Genomic DNA, 17972 nt, shown 5'->3' with positions numbered 1-17972 from the left:
TCGTACGGATGACGATCCCAACCACAAGCTTCCAACAATCCACGGTTCAATAGACTCGAGCCCCTTCCTGCTCTCGGGAACACACCCGCACCCGACGACTATGGTTAACAGCCATTGCCCAGATAGTCTCAGATGAAGAAAGTTAGCTTATATACATTAAGGATTGGAGATGAATATAATATGTTTGTGACATCTGGTTTAGCCAAGCCACCAATCCTTTCATTCCATGAGCTTAGACCTCTTCTATTACAACATGAATCAATGTTCAAAATGAATGGAAGCAGAAGTAGAGACAAGAATGAGGACCATAGTCCTGATGTTTTGCATATTTCCTCTTCCTTCTTCAATTCAGATTGTGGCCATGGACAAGGAAGACAAAACCGTGGTCAAGAAAGGAACTTCACATTGTATGGCGAATATCAAGGTCAAAGATTTCAATGACAACAAAATGGGCAACAGGGACAATCACATGGAGATGGATGTCAGGAGGCCCAAGCGACACATATCAAGGTCAGGGCAGCAGTCCAATGACTTCTATGTTTATCAGCTTTGCAGAAAGAAGAATCACACCGTTGTTTGTTATCACCAATATACCCAAACCTTTAGAATGCAGCCCTATAACATTTTATAGCTAAAATGAACATATCACGGTCAAAAGTGACTCCCAACAATGTATCATGGATCATAGATACTAGAGCTGCCAACCACGAAACCTTAGAGGCAGGTAACTTCTCGTCTTTAATTCAATATTGCCAGAAAAGGTAAAGTTATAATAAGAGATGATAAAGCCATTTTGTCCATTCAATCAGGCTCTTTTTCTTTCCAAAACGCCTTCCTAGATCCATAAATTAAAAGGAGCCCCATTTCTATGTCTTAGTCAGCAAATTAAATACAATTTTACTTTGTTTGCGCTCCTTAAGGATATTTACTTAGTGAAAACTTGGTGAGAGAACCAGAAGTTGAAACATATACTTTATTGTGGGGTTACAATCGAAGTGTTTGAAAAGAGGTCCTCTTAGCCGAAGTCATGTCCCTGTTGAAGTCTCTTCATTTGCAGGTCTATTTGGCAAGCCAAAAACCGACTCGGATGAACGAATTGACGATCCAGATCAGTGGATCAGTCAAATTGGTTGGATTCAGCCTTGAAAATTTTCAAAATATACTAGAAGTCACTATATGGGAAAGAAAGGAAACCCTAGTTCCTTTGTAACAAGATGAGAAAAAGGAAGCTTTAGGGAAGGCTCTAAGTTTTCTTATTGGTAAAGAGAGACAACAGATTATGAGAACTTTCTTTTGTTGGACTGGTGAAGAAAGGGAAGAAAATTTTTGGGAGCTTAAGCCCATATGAAGGAGACAAAGATTTAGAGTGAGGGAAGAAATAAATTGAGAGAACGAACAAAAAAAGGTTTAACAAAAAAGAAGGGTATTCTAATTAGAGATTAACTGGCATGATAATCTCAGCCAGAATCAAGAACAAGAAGGGGAAGAGGGGTTCTCCATGTTTCAAACCTTTCAAACTAGGGAAAGATTCTTTACAGACTCCATTGAGCAACACATAAAAATGTGCAGTGGACAAGCAACTTAAAATCCACTTCATTTTACCCCAAACTCTATGAGCTTCATACCATCACCTAAAACTGCCTAATCCATTCAAACACAAGCCCCTCCAAGCCCACTTTGCATATCACTCCTGGGATCTGATGTTTGTGTTTGGAGTCTATGCAACCTTGTGCTACTAAGAAACACCGTCAAGTATTTGACTATCCTTTTGTTTTGAGTAAGTCATTGGGGGAGATACCCGCTTTTCATTAATAAATGAGAACAAGAGAACAATTATCGTACAACTCCATAGTAGGGCAGTTGCACCAGATCATGTAATAAAAGAGAAGAAAGAAAATTTGGTGGTCGACGGTGCCACACAGTAGCACCGAGGACAGCAGATGCTCTCTCGGCGAGGGCATCAGCAACCATATTTGCCTCCTGAAAAACATGTGTAATGGACCATCGATGAGTAAAAAGTTTGGTATGGCAATTATCTGCAATCGTTTGTAGCCGCCATGGAGCACGACATCAATTCTGAATGACATCCACAACTAGGGTAGAATCACTTTCTATCTGTACTGGAAAGCAATTCCTCTTATGAACCATCTGCACTCCTTCAAGGGCCTTATTAGAAGAAAAACCAAATTTCTTCGAAAAAGCAGCAACGAAACCACCCTATCTGCTCCTGATGACTCCACCACCACCTGCTACACCTGGATTTCCCAAAGAAGCACCGTTAATATTGAGCTTGTAATTCTGAGCCTCAGGAAATCACCACGCCACTGGAATAAGGGTTTCTGACTTCTGTTGATGCCAAGTTATCTGAAGATTACCGATGATGGCCTTTTCTGATAAGTAGAAAGACCACTTTTTAACAGCTGCTAATGCTTGAACATGTAAGGTAATTTGTTTCACAATGTGCTCTCTCTTGGTGGATCTTTGACTCAAAGACTCTCCTGTTGCGCTTCTCCTATAGAAACCAAATACTAGTAAAAAAGATGGAATGCCAGATATTACGGAGTCCATGAGATTTAAACTTGAAAAGCAACTACCACCTAAGTATCTCAGGGCAGAAATACCCAGGATGAACCGTTTTCTACATCTCCAAGCTAATGATCTCCATACTCCATGTGCAAAAGCACATTCAAATAATGGATGGAAGAGGCTATCATCATGGTTGCTACAAAAGGGACATAGAGAGTCCAACTATATGCCCCGTTGCTGCAATAAAAGTGAAGATCGATTGTGCAAGGCTAGCCATGAGAACCATTTCACCTGTGGGTGGCATTTAGAAGACCAAAGTGCACGGCAAATAGGTTGTAATGAACCTTGATGCATAATAAAATCCTATGCCCCGTTAATTGAGAACAAGACATCAGCAGAGTGAATCCAAACCAGTGAATTCTTTTTGGGTTGTAGTGGAAGAGTATAGTTCTCCACATCCCCCCATGTATTTCTCATAAAGGCAGATGTGGGAGGGGACAAATTCAAAGATTGAGGTACACCTCCAATAAAGTCTAAAACCCTCCTCCAAGCAGCAGCCCCCAAATCCTCCTGAATGGCATTACCATGGATCTACCCAAAAATCCACCATCTGACAATTAACAATACTCTACTATACATTGGCTTTCAAACGCGATAAGCCAAGTAGAATCCCCTTCCATGCATGAGAACATCCTCTTTTTGCTTCAGCCTCCCATATAAAAGAATTTCTAAAATATCGATGTTTGAAGAACCGGGTCAACAACGATGATCGGTTTCCTCCAGGTTAACTTCATCATTCCTACAATATTGAAGTTCGCCATTTCCCATACCCTGAGACCTCCTTCTGCCTGAGTGATACACGATGTCCTCCATTTGACAAGATGAACACCTTTTTTCTTTGCTTCACTGGTCCATAAGAAGTACCTCTGTAATCTCTCTTTCATATTATATGTTTTTTTCTTAAGAATGAAAGATAGCAACCAGAAAACCGTTGATGCACTGAGTATTGACTTAAGCAACTGAAATTGACCTGCATATGAGAGACATAAAGGCTGCCATGACCCAATCTTACCGAACACCTAACCCACCAGACTATGGTATTAAATGTGCCTCAAATGTCCACGGAATAATGGTAGGCTCAAATAACAGACTGGTAGAGATCCTTCAAGGAACACCAACACTCTCAAGATTCTCCCACGTCCTCCCCGTGGTGCATCAAAGAAGAAAGCCTTGCTTTTAGAGGAATTCAAAATCTGACCAGTAGTCCTTTCAAACTTAGAAATGAGTTCTCGCACAGCAGTGGCTGAGGAAATGGATGCCTCATAGGAAATAAGCACATCATCAGCATAAAACAAATGAGAGAGACCCTGTAATCACACCCCGAAGGAAATGCCCTAGGATTCATTCCTTGCAACCTAGCATAATCAAGCTACCTACTGAAGAAATCCATGATCAACTAGAATAAATATGGAGATAGAGGATCCCCTTGTCTCAAACCTCTTTCCTTTAAAATATCCCTTAGGTGAACCATTCCTCAAAATAGAAAAGGAAGTTGTGGAAATACACAAGCGCACCCATGAAACAAATAGATCAGGAAAGCCCAAAGCATGCAGTCTACCCACAATAAGATCTCAGGAAACCCTATCATAGGCACTGCTCAAATCAATTTGCAGACACATTTTAAACCGAACTGATTTCCTATGTCAGAGAGACATAAGCTAATTTGCCACAAGGATGTTATCTATAATAAGCCTACCTTTCAAGAATGCATTGTATAAAACATTACACAACCCAATAGGTCTAAAGTCTTTCATCACACTAGGTGCATCCACTTTAGGAATCGAACATATAAAAGTGCAGTTGATTTGCTCGAGAAGCTTACCTTAAGTGAAAAAATCCTCAAGGGTCAGAAAAAGATCCTTTTTAATGACTTGTCATCCAAACTTATAGAATTCCATTGAAAACCCATCCAGACCCATGGCACTTTCACTTTTCATGTCCCAAATGCACGCTTTGATCTCCTCCATGTTTACTGCGTCCACCAATTTGTTCTTTTGAGAAGAACTTAAAAGAGATAGCGGCAAGAACTCATCAACAATATGTAGGTCAGTATTGCTCTCCTGAGCCAATAGATCCTTGAAATAGTCAATCATATTATTTTTAATGTCAGCCTCAATAGATAGAAAATTCCCATTCTAATCTTTCAAAGAGATAATTCCATAGTTACCAGGATCTCCTACTTTTAGGCGATCGCTTCTAGGATCTCGATTATGTCACTCCCAGGACGGATCTCTCAAGGATCTCGATTTTTAAATTTTGGGATCTCGAACACCACTCATAGGGATTCTGATTCCTGTTATTAGGGATTTCGTTCTCAACCTTAAAGACCAAAACATCAACCAAACTGATGATTTTCTTTGTTTATAGTTGACTCGCAACACAACTATTGTTTGCTTGCGATCAATAATGAGATTGTTACTTTAAGGAGTAATCATAATTCTAGATTATCATACACTTTAAGGTTGCTAACAAGATCCCCCAAAAAGTTGGGATCAAGATCCCCAAAATATTGGATACTCGATCCCTAACATTTGGGAATCTCGATCCCTAACATGTGCATTGTACGGATGGCGTTCCCAACCATAGGGATCTTCTAGCATTTCACGATCCAAATCCTAGTACTGTTCCTGCTTCTGATTCCAATAACTATGGATAATTATGTCCTTCCTCCTTCTAACCACAGTAGATAGATGGAAATATTTGGACTTGGAGTCCCCATCCTTTAACCAGTTCTGCAGTTATTTTTGCCTCCAGAATCTTTCCTCATGGCCCAAAAGAGCCTGCAATTTCTGAGTACATTCTTTTTCCTCTGACATGAATGTCTCATGGGAACGATCCATGTGTAAACAATCATGCAAAGATGACAATTGATATCAAACTGCTGCAATGGATTTCCCCACATAACCAAACACATCCTTGTTCCATGAACGAAGGTCACCCCTTAGCCTCTTAAGTTAGCAACAAAACGATACATGGGTGTCCCCCCCACTTTCCCTTGCCAGGAATTAGAAATAGCATCCAAAAAATCATGATGCTGCTCCCACATAGAGAAATACTTTGAAAGGTTTTGGGCCTACCGGACCCAAATCAGCATTAAAAACGAGTAAGGGATAGTGAACCGAGGTACCTTTAGGAAGTAACTGGCCTTTGGACTCGGGAAAAGCCAAAACCCAATCAGTAGTTGCCAATGCATGCTCCAACCTCCTTCTAATGCATCTTCTGCTCAACTAGCTATTAGACCAAGAGAACCACCCCCTAACCACGCCAAGATCAGCTAAAGCACAATCCGATACTACTTGAACAAAGTCGCCTGAATCTGGGGGTAAAGAACTCCTATCCCCCACTCTCTCCAAGGAATCCAATAGAGTATTGAACTCCCCTAATACCAGCCAAGGAAGATTAATAGTTGCTCTTATAACCCTCATATGATCCCAAAGTAGAGGCCAATGGCACATAGAATTCGTATTTGACTACCCTTGGCAAATGCAGCTTGCAGTTGAGAGATTATTTCAGGTAATACGCCACAAAACCTTTGAGAAAGTACTTTTGCCAATATCTTGTAAATCCTCCCATGTAAGTTAGTGGGTCTTACGCCATTGATATCCTCTCCTCCTCTTTTTAGGAGTCAGGGCTATGACAGATGAGTTCATAGAAACATTTCCTCCACCCCCGAGATGAAACTCTTCAAACAAGAGTAGCACTTAAATCTTTTACCACATCCAAAAACTTTTGGAAGCCAAAGGGGAATCCATTGGTAGTTGCCCTGCTCATATTAAAGAACACTTCATGATCTTGTGTTCCTCAAAGGACCTCTCAACCCACAACATGCTCAACTGAGAACTTGTTCAATGGCATGTATTCGAAAAACAATTTGGATCTCCCTACACCGAAAAGCATTTGGGGGAGAATTGTACAATGGTAGATTCCACTTCCTACACATGATAATAACTCTTCCCTCCAATTGAGATTCTTAGACCAAGTTACTCCTTATTTGCAGTGACATGAAAAAAATTTAAGTATTACCATCCCTTCAACCATTTGCTCTTGACCTTTGATGCCATTAAATTTCCTCAAGCCTTAAGCAGTCTTGTACAAAAGCTGTCATCTCCACCCTCAGACCCCTCCCCTTAGTCAAGATGGAGGTCAAAGATAAACACCTGTTTCATGTAATTATGTTATGGTGTGCCTAGGTCCGTTTTGGTTTTTTCCTTGGATTACTATTGAAGCAAACATATGAAGTTATTACCCTAGGTTAAACTTAGTGTCAAGCCAGACTAAACACACACAGAGAAACAGTTACCATCCAGACTATAAGGAACTCGATAGAGCATCTTTAGTTTTTCCAATATGTGCTTCTGAAGAACAGCTGTTGTATAGACTTTTAACAGTTTTTCCCGAGGAGAAACATGGATCATGCAATCAAGCGCAGACACCCCATTAGTGGGAATCCACATTCCACGAAGTTGTTCATGAATGGTTTGAAATATTAGTATTCCATAAAGAATATCCTATTCATTTAAGGGTCTTTGTCATTTTTTTTGAGACATTGGTAATTTTGTCATTTCCGAGCAAAACATACATGTGCCAGAGAAAAGGATGTAGCGTAACCCTCAAAAATTCATGTGAGAGCTACATGCATGAGTGCTTGAACCGTTTACGATTTCATGAACGACTGATATCAATGAGAGTAACAGTTGTAGTCATCTATCAAAGGTCTCCCAATAACTTCACGATGATGCTAAATGATCCATATATTATTCTATTGCCTGGCTTATACTTTGAATCATCAAATGTTGAGAGCTGCTGGAGAGAAGTGGAGGTATAACTGGATCTCAAGAAAACCTATCTATGAGATGTTTAAAAGACAAACCGGAATTGAGATGGTGAAAAATACACATCTAACATAATATTAGCTGTCAGTTATTATTGTTGAACTGGAAAGCATCATTCCCTAATGGTTAGAATAACATATCCAATTAGAAAAAGCATACTGGATATTCTCTATCACTAGTAGAATATGAAAAGCATTTCGAACAATTTCTTTAAAAATCAAAGTGAAAAGTTCAACGAACATCACAAGTCATAATAACTTTAGAGATCCATGGAGTCTTGTGTATGCCATACCAAATCATTTTCTCAACCTGCTTTGCAATATTATACTCTAGATCAGCTTCTTTCTGTTTAGTTCGACCAGATTTTGCCATCTTTTTCGATTCCATTATCCATGGCAAAACGTATGACTGATAATCTTCATGTAACAGAATATACTGCAAATAACAATGAAATCATGTTCAATAAACACAAATGCAACATGAAGAGGGCACAACTGGACATGTAATATCTGCATCACCTCATCTTTAAACAAAGTCAGTATTAAGTTCTCCTTTAGAACAACCTGCAGATAAAAAGAAAAAACTTAAGAAAAGGTGATCTACAAAAAGGTAAAAGAAGTATCTCAACAAACCGTATGGTATAAAACAAATCAGCATATGTCAAGAAAATATCTCTACATAAATATCTCCATTTAATCATTAGTGCAAGAGACCTGCCTGGAGTTTAGTAGAGAATTTGCCATTATTCAACCATGAAAAATGAAATTGAATGGTAGGAATGAAATAGAAGTAACTACTAATTTTCCACGGGAACATATCACAACTGCATTGACGGGGTTAATAAGGAAGCTGTAAAATAGGAAGTAGATGAAGCTATTGATAAGTGTCGTTTCCCATCCATCTAAGCTTCATTAAAAATAGTTTCTGGAAAACCCAGTAAGACTGGAGTAAGAGCTATGGGAGTGACGTAGTGAAGCATGTCCAAATGTTGATTGGAAGATCAATGGAACACAGATTTTTTTAAAAAACCGATCTATATGGAAATCACCTAATCTGAATTAAGAATTGGTTGGACTGATCTAGTCCCACCATTTATAGAAAATCAGCTGGTTCTTGCTAGGAACCAGCCGCTGCTCTAACATAACTAACCCGTTCAGTCAATGAAATGGCCAATTCTGTCAGTGAACCGGCTGGATCAATCAGGAATTGGCTAGTTCCCGCCCTACTTTATTTTTTATTTTTTTCCTCAATTTTTAAGTAGTTCTCGGTCAGACCGTGGGGCTCCACCTCTTTTATTTTATTTTTAAAATTACAATCTTTATTATTTACCCACTTCTTTCTATTAGTTGCCCATCTTTTATATGAAGATGGTCCCACTCCAGCCCAATTAAATGAGGGCAACCGCCTAACTTGTGAGATTCACGATGCCCGTGTCCTTTACATAGTACCTTCTCTCCCAAAGTCTATCCCAAATCCCCAATGTGGGTAGAGTTTGGGAGAGAATTATGCAAGAGCTCATTTTTTGTTTTTGTTTTTGTTTTTTGTTTTAGTTGTAATGGATCCTCTTCTAGTATAATCTTTAGTTTTTCTTGTTGTGGATTGGGTACACTATTTCTTGTCATTGATTGTGTGAGTTATAATAATTGGAACCTAAAGGAGTTAAAATGATATTCAATTTGTCATGTACTAGCAAATCAACACTAGATTTTATAGATGGCACTTCTTGAGGGAGCAAAAAGATCGATTTACTTCCATTCAAAAATAACAGACTATGAGAGATCTTCTATTTGATAAGTTGGAATCCATTTTAAATTCATAAATACATTTCTATAAAAGAAGAGTATTTTGATTATGAAATTTCTTTAAAAAATCACAAAAAATTTTATTATGAAAATGACTTTCTCCCTCGTTTCTTCATTAGAATCAGAAAATGACTATAAATTTTTTTGTAGAAGAATTGTATCGAAATTAGTATCAAAATTAATATCAATAGACACTGAGGCAAGAAACGGTGCCTCAATATTCATATATTTTTACAAAATATTGAAAGTCTATAATGCACTAACCTATTTTCTTTTGGAAACTCAAAAGGCACTATCTATAACTATTTTCAAAACTTTTTTGAAATTTTTTTAAGGCCATATCAGGCCGATCCAGCAGATAGATCCATCCCAATAGCTGATCCACTGATCCATATCAGTTTTTCAAGATGGGCAACCCGGGTCGCCGATCCATTTTTTAAACATAATTCCTTTCAAATTTATGTTATTGACATTTTGAATTTTTTAATCTCAACGAAATTTCTAAATAAAACTTTGGCACAAATTTTGGTACAAATACTGATGAAGTAAATGCATAACTCAAGGGGTCTACTTAGATTCAAATAGTTCAATCTAGAAAGAGATTCAAATACAGATGATCGAACATCTTAGAGCACATTCAGGCTGCATGTTTCATAGATATGTCAAGATCACTTTTGCCCAACAATAATAGATTTTCATATAAAAAGTTATCTTCTCTCAAAAAAAAAAATATATTCTCATATATAAAGATTATTATGCATTTCATGTTTTCAAACCATGTAACAGTATTAAATAATAGAATCGTATGATGCCCCACAAATTCGAGAAGTTCTCAAAACATCCTAGCAATCAAATGTGTCATAAGACTATTTACATGAATAAAAGTGACAAAGTACCATTAATCTCAGTGTACAGTCTTACTTACTCTTTTCATTTCTTAAAAGAATTAGAGTATAAGAATTGAAGCGGAATACAAATTCATGATGTGATCCTTCTCTATTAACTTGTAAACATATTTGTGCTGGTTAAAGAACCGGTTGAAAACATCCATCAAATTAACAGATTTTACATTTTAACATTTTCAATAATGTGTGATGAGCTTAAGGAACAAAACCATATGGAACATGGAAACAAGATGTTGGAGTGAACCGGTAAAAAGACAAACTTGGTAAAAAGACAAACTTGGCAATGCAACGTAAAAGCCAAATCAAATTTGTCATATGCCTCCTTACTTTGTTTAAGCATGGAATAGAGAAAGCGAAGAGCAAATTAATTCAAGTCTCCAGAAAGTCCACTGGAGGATTTATATTTGCATTTACATAACTTACACAAACTTTCAAACTACAACAGAGGAAATTATCAGCAGGTTACACAAACCATCGCAATGTCAATCCCAGTTATTCGAAGCAGCTCACTAGGACAAACAAGATAACCAATAAGCACCCAATCTCGATATGTTGAAACATTAGCCAAGTCTTGGGCCCTCTGCACGGAGACAAATCATACAAAATATAAAAGAAGCAAATATAGAAGACAATATTCCGCAAGAAAAAGGCAATATTCTCTCTGAATGATACAACTTTACTTGGCCAAGTTGGTCCAAATGAATTAATAAGAAGAAAACCACTCAAGAGTTATTCTGAAAACACAAAATTTACCATGGGGTGCGCAGAATTTGTAAGTATATCAGGGTATCGAGGATGAAAGGGACTTAAGAACCCCTCATTTCTCAATTTCTTAGTATCAGTAGACAAGAAAACAATAGGGCCCACAGCCTCCAAAACCTACAGCCAAGACGAGAAAGAAAAGGAAACTTCAATCACATCCCTATATCAGGAAATTCATTTACTTAAGTTAAAGCCAATCAGTAGAAAGAAGAGTGCATCAATATGGGACATAAATTATATAAAATATACTCCTCCCTTTCGCAGTTTAAAAACTATTCATGATTATGGGTATGTATTTTTGTCATTAAGTTGATTTGATTAATAAATCATGTGACCACAGTTGTAGGGTCTAAAGTAAATCTGTTTCATGTTAGGAAAGGCTATTTTATACATACATAAATTTATCACATCATGCAAACACTTCATCCCTATTGAACGAATATAAGTAAATAGGAAAAAAAAAACTAATCATGACCTGACTGAACACAAGGAGCTAGAACATGGAAATAAGAAGGTGTCCCAAACCCAAAATCTAGAATGAAATCTCTCTTCATAGTTCATACGGTTAACCTATGGGAAAAATATTCAAAGTAGTATGCATGGTGCAGGTGTTGTCAAAGTAGAATGGTTTAGGAGAGGCTAGATGAATGCCACGGCAAGAAAAGAGGACATGAAACCATATAATCCACCTGCAAGTGTGTTGAAAAACTAAACTTCTCTGCAAGGGATTTAAGCAAAATTTCCAGCAGCTCGCTCATCTAGAATGAGAGATATCCAAAGGATTACGTGAAACCCAGTCTTGTTTCCAACAACATAATATGTCCCAAACAAATATCACTACATAGTTATTACGACATAGGTATTAAAAACAACAATACATCTTTAAAGAAAAGGGATGACATCTCTACAAGCCTAGACTAAAAACTCCTGCACTAAGAAAAGGTCCTGAAGCAGACATACCTTAAGCTTACATTTTTCAATGAGCCATACTCTTTTGAGGTCCCAAAGCAGTCTTTCCTTAAGCTCACACTTTTCAGCGAGCCATGCTCTCTCTCTCTCTCTCTCTCTCAAAAAAAAAAAAAACACTTGAGACTTCTTTTGTCAAAATCCTAGGCTTTTCATTGTCACTCTCTCCAGACTTCATTTGGAGTTTGGAGCCTAGTGCATCTTCCGCATTCCATCATATACGAGAACTATGTGTCTGCATTAAGGTTTTATATTGAATCTTCTACAGCAGATCCATCAAGTGCACAGTGCTATTTTGAGCATTACATGCAGTATGCTTTGTGCCTGATTTAAAGCCCGAATGATCTTCAAATAAATTGAGTCAAGGCCCACCAGGAGAGAGCACCTTGTGAAACGGATTACCTTACATGTTCAAGCACTAGCAGAAATTAAAAAATGGTCTTTCTATTTATCAGAAAAAGCCATGATAGGTAATCTTCAGATAAATTGGTGTCAACAGAAACCAAAATCTCGTATTCTGGTGGCATGTTCATTTCCTGAGGCTCAGAATTACAAGCTCAATATTGATGGTGCTTCCTTGAGAAATCCAAGTCTAGCAAGTTGAGGTAAGTCATCAGGAACAGTGATGGTGGTTTCGTTGCTGCTTTTGCAAAGCATTTTGGATTTGCCTCTAATAATCATGTAGAGTTCTTGGCCCTTGAAGAAGGCGTTCAGTTGGTTCATCAGAGGAATTGCTTTCAAATTCAAATAGCAAGCGATTCGGCCCTACTTGTAAATGTCATTCAGAATCGACGCCGTGCTCCATGGAGGTTACATACAATTGAAAATAACTGTCGTACTAGACTTTCTATGCAGCAATGGTCCATTGCACATATTTTCGAGAGGCAAATATGGTTGTTGATGCGCTCACTAAGAGAGCATCTGTTGGCCCTGGTGCTATTGTGTGGCGCCATAGACCACCAAATTTTCTTTCTCCACTTTTACTACATGATCTGGCTAAGTTAATTGTTTTTCTTTTTACATCTATTAATGAAAAATCAAGTAAGGGGCCTTCTCCCCCACTAACTTAACCCCAAAAAAAAAAAAAACCTGAATGATGGAAAGACTAAATTGAACCTAAGTATGCAAGAATTTGCAAATGTGAACTACAAACTGCATTCCAAGGCTTGCATGTTGTAAGTGTTTTTTGTCTTTCTATCATTTACAAAGAACAAAAACTGTCATGATTACAGAGGTAACAAGCTTCACACAATATCCTAATTTCATTAGGTTAAACAATTCATTTGAAATAGTTCACAAACAATCACCTACTTTGAAGTACACAGTAGCATCAAAATCAACATCATATCCGAAAACAAAATCAGACAGACAGGCATGCATGCACATCTGAAAGCAGATTGTACAGTATTAAGTTTGAACTTCTCATAGAAGGCAATACAAATCCAACAACAAAGGTTTCAATGGAAGCAAATCTCAAATGAATTCAATTTTTTGAAAAGAAAACCAATGAACTTGCTTATATGAAAAAAATCATTACAAAAAAAAAAACATCAAAACGACAACCTCTCCAATTCTAGGACTGACAAAATTAAGATCTTCATGCAATCCTTTTAATGGTGGATCATATGAATCAATGAATTGCACCAACCTGCAAAAGAAGTCCAACAATTATAAATTACCGACCAAAGAAGAACAAATACTTATGACTTGGCGAGAAAACAGAAAGGGCACTTGTAAGTATGCATTCTAACACATATTCAAGAACAATAAAATCAACAATGCAACCTTACATTTAGCAAGATATGAACATCACAATGAGGATACCAATGGACTTCCGTATGAAGACGCAGATTAAGAATTAGAAATGGCTTCCATAGGTAACAACAGAGTCCCCCTCATACATCCCAAAAAACTTTATGAATAATTAGGAGTACAAGGTAATGCCTATTTGGAACATACCACATATCATTAAGGTTTTCTCCCTGCCAAGCTGTCTGAAAACACGATGTGGAATGCTGTAAATGTAATTTGCTTATTCCTCAACTCATGACAATCAAAGGTATCCCATGATGTGGAATGCCTTAAGTGTTATAAGCCTATTCATCCTTCACAACAATGCAAACTTTTGACAGACTCGGCACAATAAGATAATTTACTCATCTGGTTTTCACAAATCAATAAAGGGATTTCCTCATCATTTAGATATGAAAATTCAGGACTCCACATCATATGAAACTGGAGTGATTCAACATATTGTAGAGATTTTGGATTACAAATTCAATTCTTTTGCTCTATGGATTTGTTTGGTGACAGTCAGCATAGAATTGGCGATATCCATCATTTAGATTTCTTCTTGTTCTTGGCGGATATGTTAATTTATGAAGCATCTACATTCATTTGATATGTGCATTTCCATGAATGAATAGTTAGCGCCCAATGGAATGCTGGAATAAGATATGGAGTACGAGACACTCTTCCGATGATTGGAAGAGCAACCTCAGCTTCCCCTTGCATTGTTGATTAACAACTGCAATCGTCAGTTGTGCATTTTTTTTTTCCCTCTTCTGGCCACTATCTCTAGTTCATCCTCAACTGCTCTCCAACCACGGCACAACTGTTCATGCCTAATTGTTGACTTTGAGAACTAATACACAACATATTTGGCACCAATATGGAAAACGGCTACCAAAATGCAAAGAAAATAATAATAATAAGAACTACATATCTTGTAATGCATGTAACTGTAGTAATGCAAATAAACACTTCTGCACTTGTACTGTTCTTTATTGTCAAGTGCACATCAATAACCAAAACCCAACGTGTTACATAAACTAAGTCATCATCTAAGGACTAAGGGCTTTCAACCCAACTAAAGTTAAAAACGTATACAAATGAACTCAGTCTTCATTTTTAAATTTAGTTCAAAAAAGGATGACTCTACCAAACAAAATGATTGCCCACCGATGGTAATACTCGTAGTCTCGACCACTTTTAAGCATAGAATGCAAAAGATTATAGGTTTGCAGGATCATTTTCCGCGGCATCTGCAAGGGAATCATGTAATCTTGTGTTAGCTTGGTACTATCTAAAAATCCTCTCAAAGAAGATCATAGTTATGAATTTATGACAACTATTTCGGAACTCTTTAATGATGAAAAATTAAAGACAAAGAAAATCATCAAAAGGAAAATAAATGTGCCTTTTCTGAGAACAGGTTCACACGAACAAATGAGCAGAAGAGCTCCATAAATGCATGTAGGATTAAGGAATTTTGATGGGGCTGCAAAAGCACAAGAAACTCCAATTAAAATTGGATCTAACTAAAATAAGAATAGAAAAAAAGTTAGTATAGTTGGATATGCACAAGAATCACTGCATGCCTGAAGCTCATCATTAGATGACAAACTTACCAATAAGGTGATGACTGTACTGCTAAGATCCAAAATCAGTCTCAATGCTTGTTCACGAAACACCATTAGGTCAAGAAGCAGCTGAACAAAATTAAAATGCATTCAGTAAATCTTAGAACTAATGAAGACAATGTGAATATAACAACTGCCTCACTTGACCAACTGATTAAAAAAGGACATTCATCTGCTGAGACAAATAGCATGAAGCAATCCCCCAAATCAATTATCAAAAACCTATATTTGAACACGTATAAGCAAGTTCTGGATTAGGCAGACAACTATGATAGAATTAAGTATCAAATTAGTGGAAACATTATTATGCTGTTCCCACATGCATACTTAACAAAAGATAGTACTTTACACAATGCAGAAACGAGTAAGTGAATTACTATCACACAGAAATAAATGGAAACAGTTGACACCTGAATCACTATAATTTGAAAAAGGAGGTCAGTCAAAATTGTATAATGGCTGATTCAGCCATGAGAAAAATAGCATGTTACATTAAGAAGACAGCATGAACAGGTTCTTATGATTAGCAAAGAAACTAAACATAAGAGCAAGCACCCACTGTAACCAGCGGTTCCAAGCTTTCCATATAGCTTTCCACATTCTCATGCAGTGCGTCCATTCCAATCTTATCGACCTGCAAAAAACCCAATAATCAGTTTAAACAACAGAATAAAAATTCTTTGTTATGTGAAGGATCTATTAATGATGACAAAAAGACAATCTTACCCTTTCCAGTTGCAATTTACTAGTATGCTCAGGGAATTTCTTAGCAATATGTAGACAAATTCTTGGATGGTTGGGTATCATTCCGCCTTTCCAAAATGAATCTGAAATTACATATGAAACTGGATCTGGGTAGTCCAACTTCTGGTTCAATCTGTACATTTTAGTCAGAAGTCCTTCGGCAACCTCGGAAAGCCGGAACACAGATTCCATATGCCGAGCCTTATGGAAAGTTCCTGAACTTGGTGGCGTCGTTGAAGCAGCATGATTCCAGCTGGATGATGGAGAGACCGTTTCAGGATTCAAGTATTCTGACCATCTGAATATACTATCCAAGGAGTTAGGAGATGTGTCGTGATCAAGAAAAGTTGGCCGTGGCTTAGCCATGAACTGGACTCTGCAGATATTCAGAAGAGATGATTTCTTAATCACACTATGAATGATAAGCAAACCACATAAGAGATAAATCTATTGGACCTGGGAAAAGCAACATGCACAGCCTAATAAGTAATATTTCTAATCGGTTGCTGAAAAGGAGAAGCCAAAACTAACAATTTAGAAAACAAAATGTAAAAAAAGGTTATCAAATATTTATGTTGTGCCAAAGCATGATTACTCATCTCAATAAAGAATGAACTGCGTCTGGCCAAGATAAGTAGTAGCATGAACAAATTAACATGAAAATCAGTGAGCATGAATTTTTTACAATTACCTTCAATAATATTAGGAATGCATTTTGAATAGAAAGAAAATTATTTTGTATCTCATTTTTTTTATTTTTTCCATCTTTTCTTTTATAAGAAGCAAGCATAATTCAGATGGTTCTCCTAAAGAAGCAATTCTCTTTCAGCCAACAGGATCTCACTGGCAATTTACAGCTGAGGTGCTCTTTACAAAGTGCAAGGATGGAGAATAATGAAGACGATAGGCCATTAATCCTACCCTAACATTTTGGCACATAAGTCTTGCCTTTCCAACTTAGAGAGGAAAATGGGATCTATCATCTCTCCCCCAAAAGAAATGTCCTTTAAAGGAAGGCAAATCTAGGATAGCTTTTTTATGGCACAAAAAAGTCTAGGATAGAAGGTGGAGCGCCTTTAATGAAAATATCTTGATTTATGATTTTACTTAAAAATACCAAACAATAGCACATGGATCCTGTAGTGCCTGTAGTGAAGAGACTTGGAAGAAGACTGTGTCGATTGGGGAATAGTCATCCTTTTCTAGCAGAGTCACATGGGTTTAAGGAAACTTCAGCAAGATCCCAATTTACTCCTTGCCTTTACTCCATATCCCAGCAAGGGTGGCCAAGGAGTTGGAAATAAGTCACTCAGACAATCATGAAAAGCACAAACAATACTTACTTAAATAGGAAGAGATTTACAAACTATGACATAGTCGTTTAGGCAACTGGTAGATACAGCATTTGACTTAACTCTGCTTGGCAAGTGGCATTGCATTCTGTATTAGAGTTTTTCGCCATGATGACAAGGATAAGTATGATTCTAATAGGTTATATTCGGGATCTTGAAAGGAATGCTATGGCATTCAAGGTTTGGTGACATATCACTCGTGTAGGACTTGGGTTCAGGCTGGACATTAAGTTTAAGGATAGTAATGAGGCTTGTGTATGTTTCTAGTCCAATCTGTGAGCTCTTCAATATTGCTAAGTCTTAAGCACATAAATGCAGATCCCTATGCTTGATTCATCCAATAAGTACTTTAACTACAATGGTGGTAATATCGTCCGATGCACCCAGTTTCAACCTTATCTTAAGAGAGTTTGAGATACATCATAATTTGAGGCACCCCTTGGAGAATGCGGACTGAAGAGTCAGCGTCTTGGATCTTGACGCTTAGGTCAAGGACTATTCAAGTATAACGAGGGTGGTTGCATCATTTGGTATCCCCACTTTAAACATAATTTTAGAGACTTTGAGATAAATGAGGTGGAGCACCTCTAGAGGAGTGTAG

At 37.4% G+C, this 17972-nt stretch overlaps 1 protein-coding gene across 4 annotated transcripts in view; it reads right to left on the bottom strand.

Annotated features, from left to right (window-relative positions):
* GRL (transcription activator) overlaps positions 1-16392 on the bottom strand; it is a 39888-nt gene extending 23496 nt beyond the window's left edge. For 2 of the 4 annotated variants that reach the window (XM_088858096.1, XM_088858094.1), the window contains exons 1-10: positions 16002-16392; positions 15835-15909; positions 15264-15344; positions 15053-15133; positions 14795-14897; positions 13417-13501; positions 10879-11004; positions 10598-10705; positions 7937-7981; positions 7711-7853 (exon numbers count right to left, since the gene is read on the bottom strand). Coding sequence is in view for 2 of the 4 variants with exons in the window: in XM_088858094.1 (XP_088714220.1) it covers positions 7711-7853; positions 7937-7981; positions 10598-10705; positions 10879-10881 (299 nt within the window). In the remaining 2 variants the exon portion in view is untranslated. The remainder of the gene's footprint in view (positions 1-7710; positions 7854-7936; positions 7982-10597; positions 10706-10878; positions 11005-13416; positions 13502-14794; positions 14898-15052; positions 15134-15263; positions 15345-15834; positions 15910-16001) is intronic. The other 2 variants (XM_088858095.1, XM_088858093.1) reach the window with 1 other exon arrangement.
* Positions 16393-17972: the final 1580 nt, after the last annotated feature.

The sequence above is a fragment of the Amborella trichopoda genome, chromosome 2 (assembly GCF_054954075.1).
Source record: "Amborella trichopoda isolate Santa Cruz 75 chromosome 2, AtrichopodaSantaCruz75HAP2 v2.0, whole genome shotgun sequence".
NCBI lineage: Eukaryota > Viridiplantae > Streptophyta > Magnoliopsida > Amborellales > Amborellaceae > Amborella > Amborella trichopoda.
Note: the sequence above shows the minus strand (reverse complement) of the source record. Positions and strands in the feature narration are given on the sequence as shown.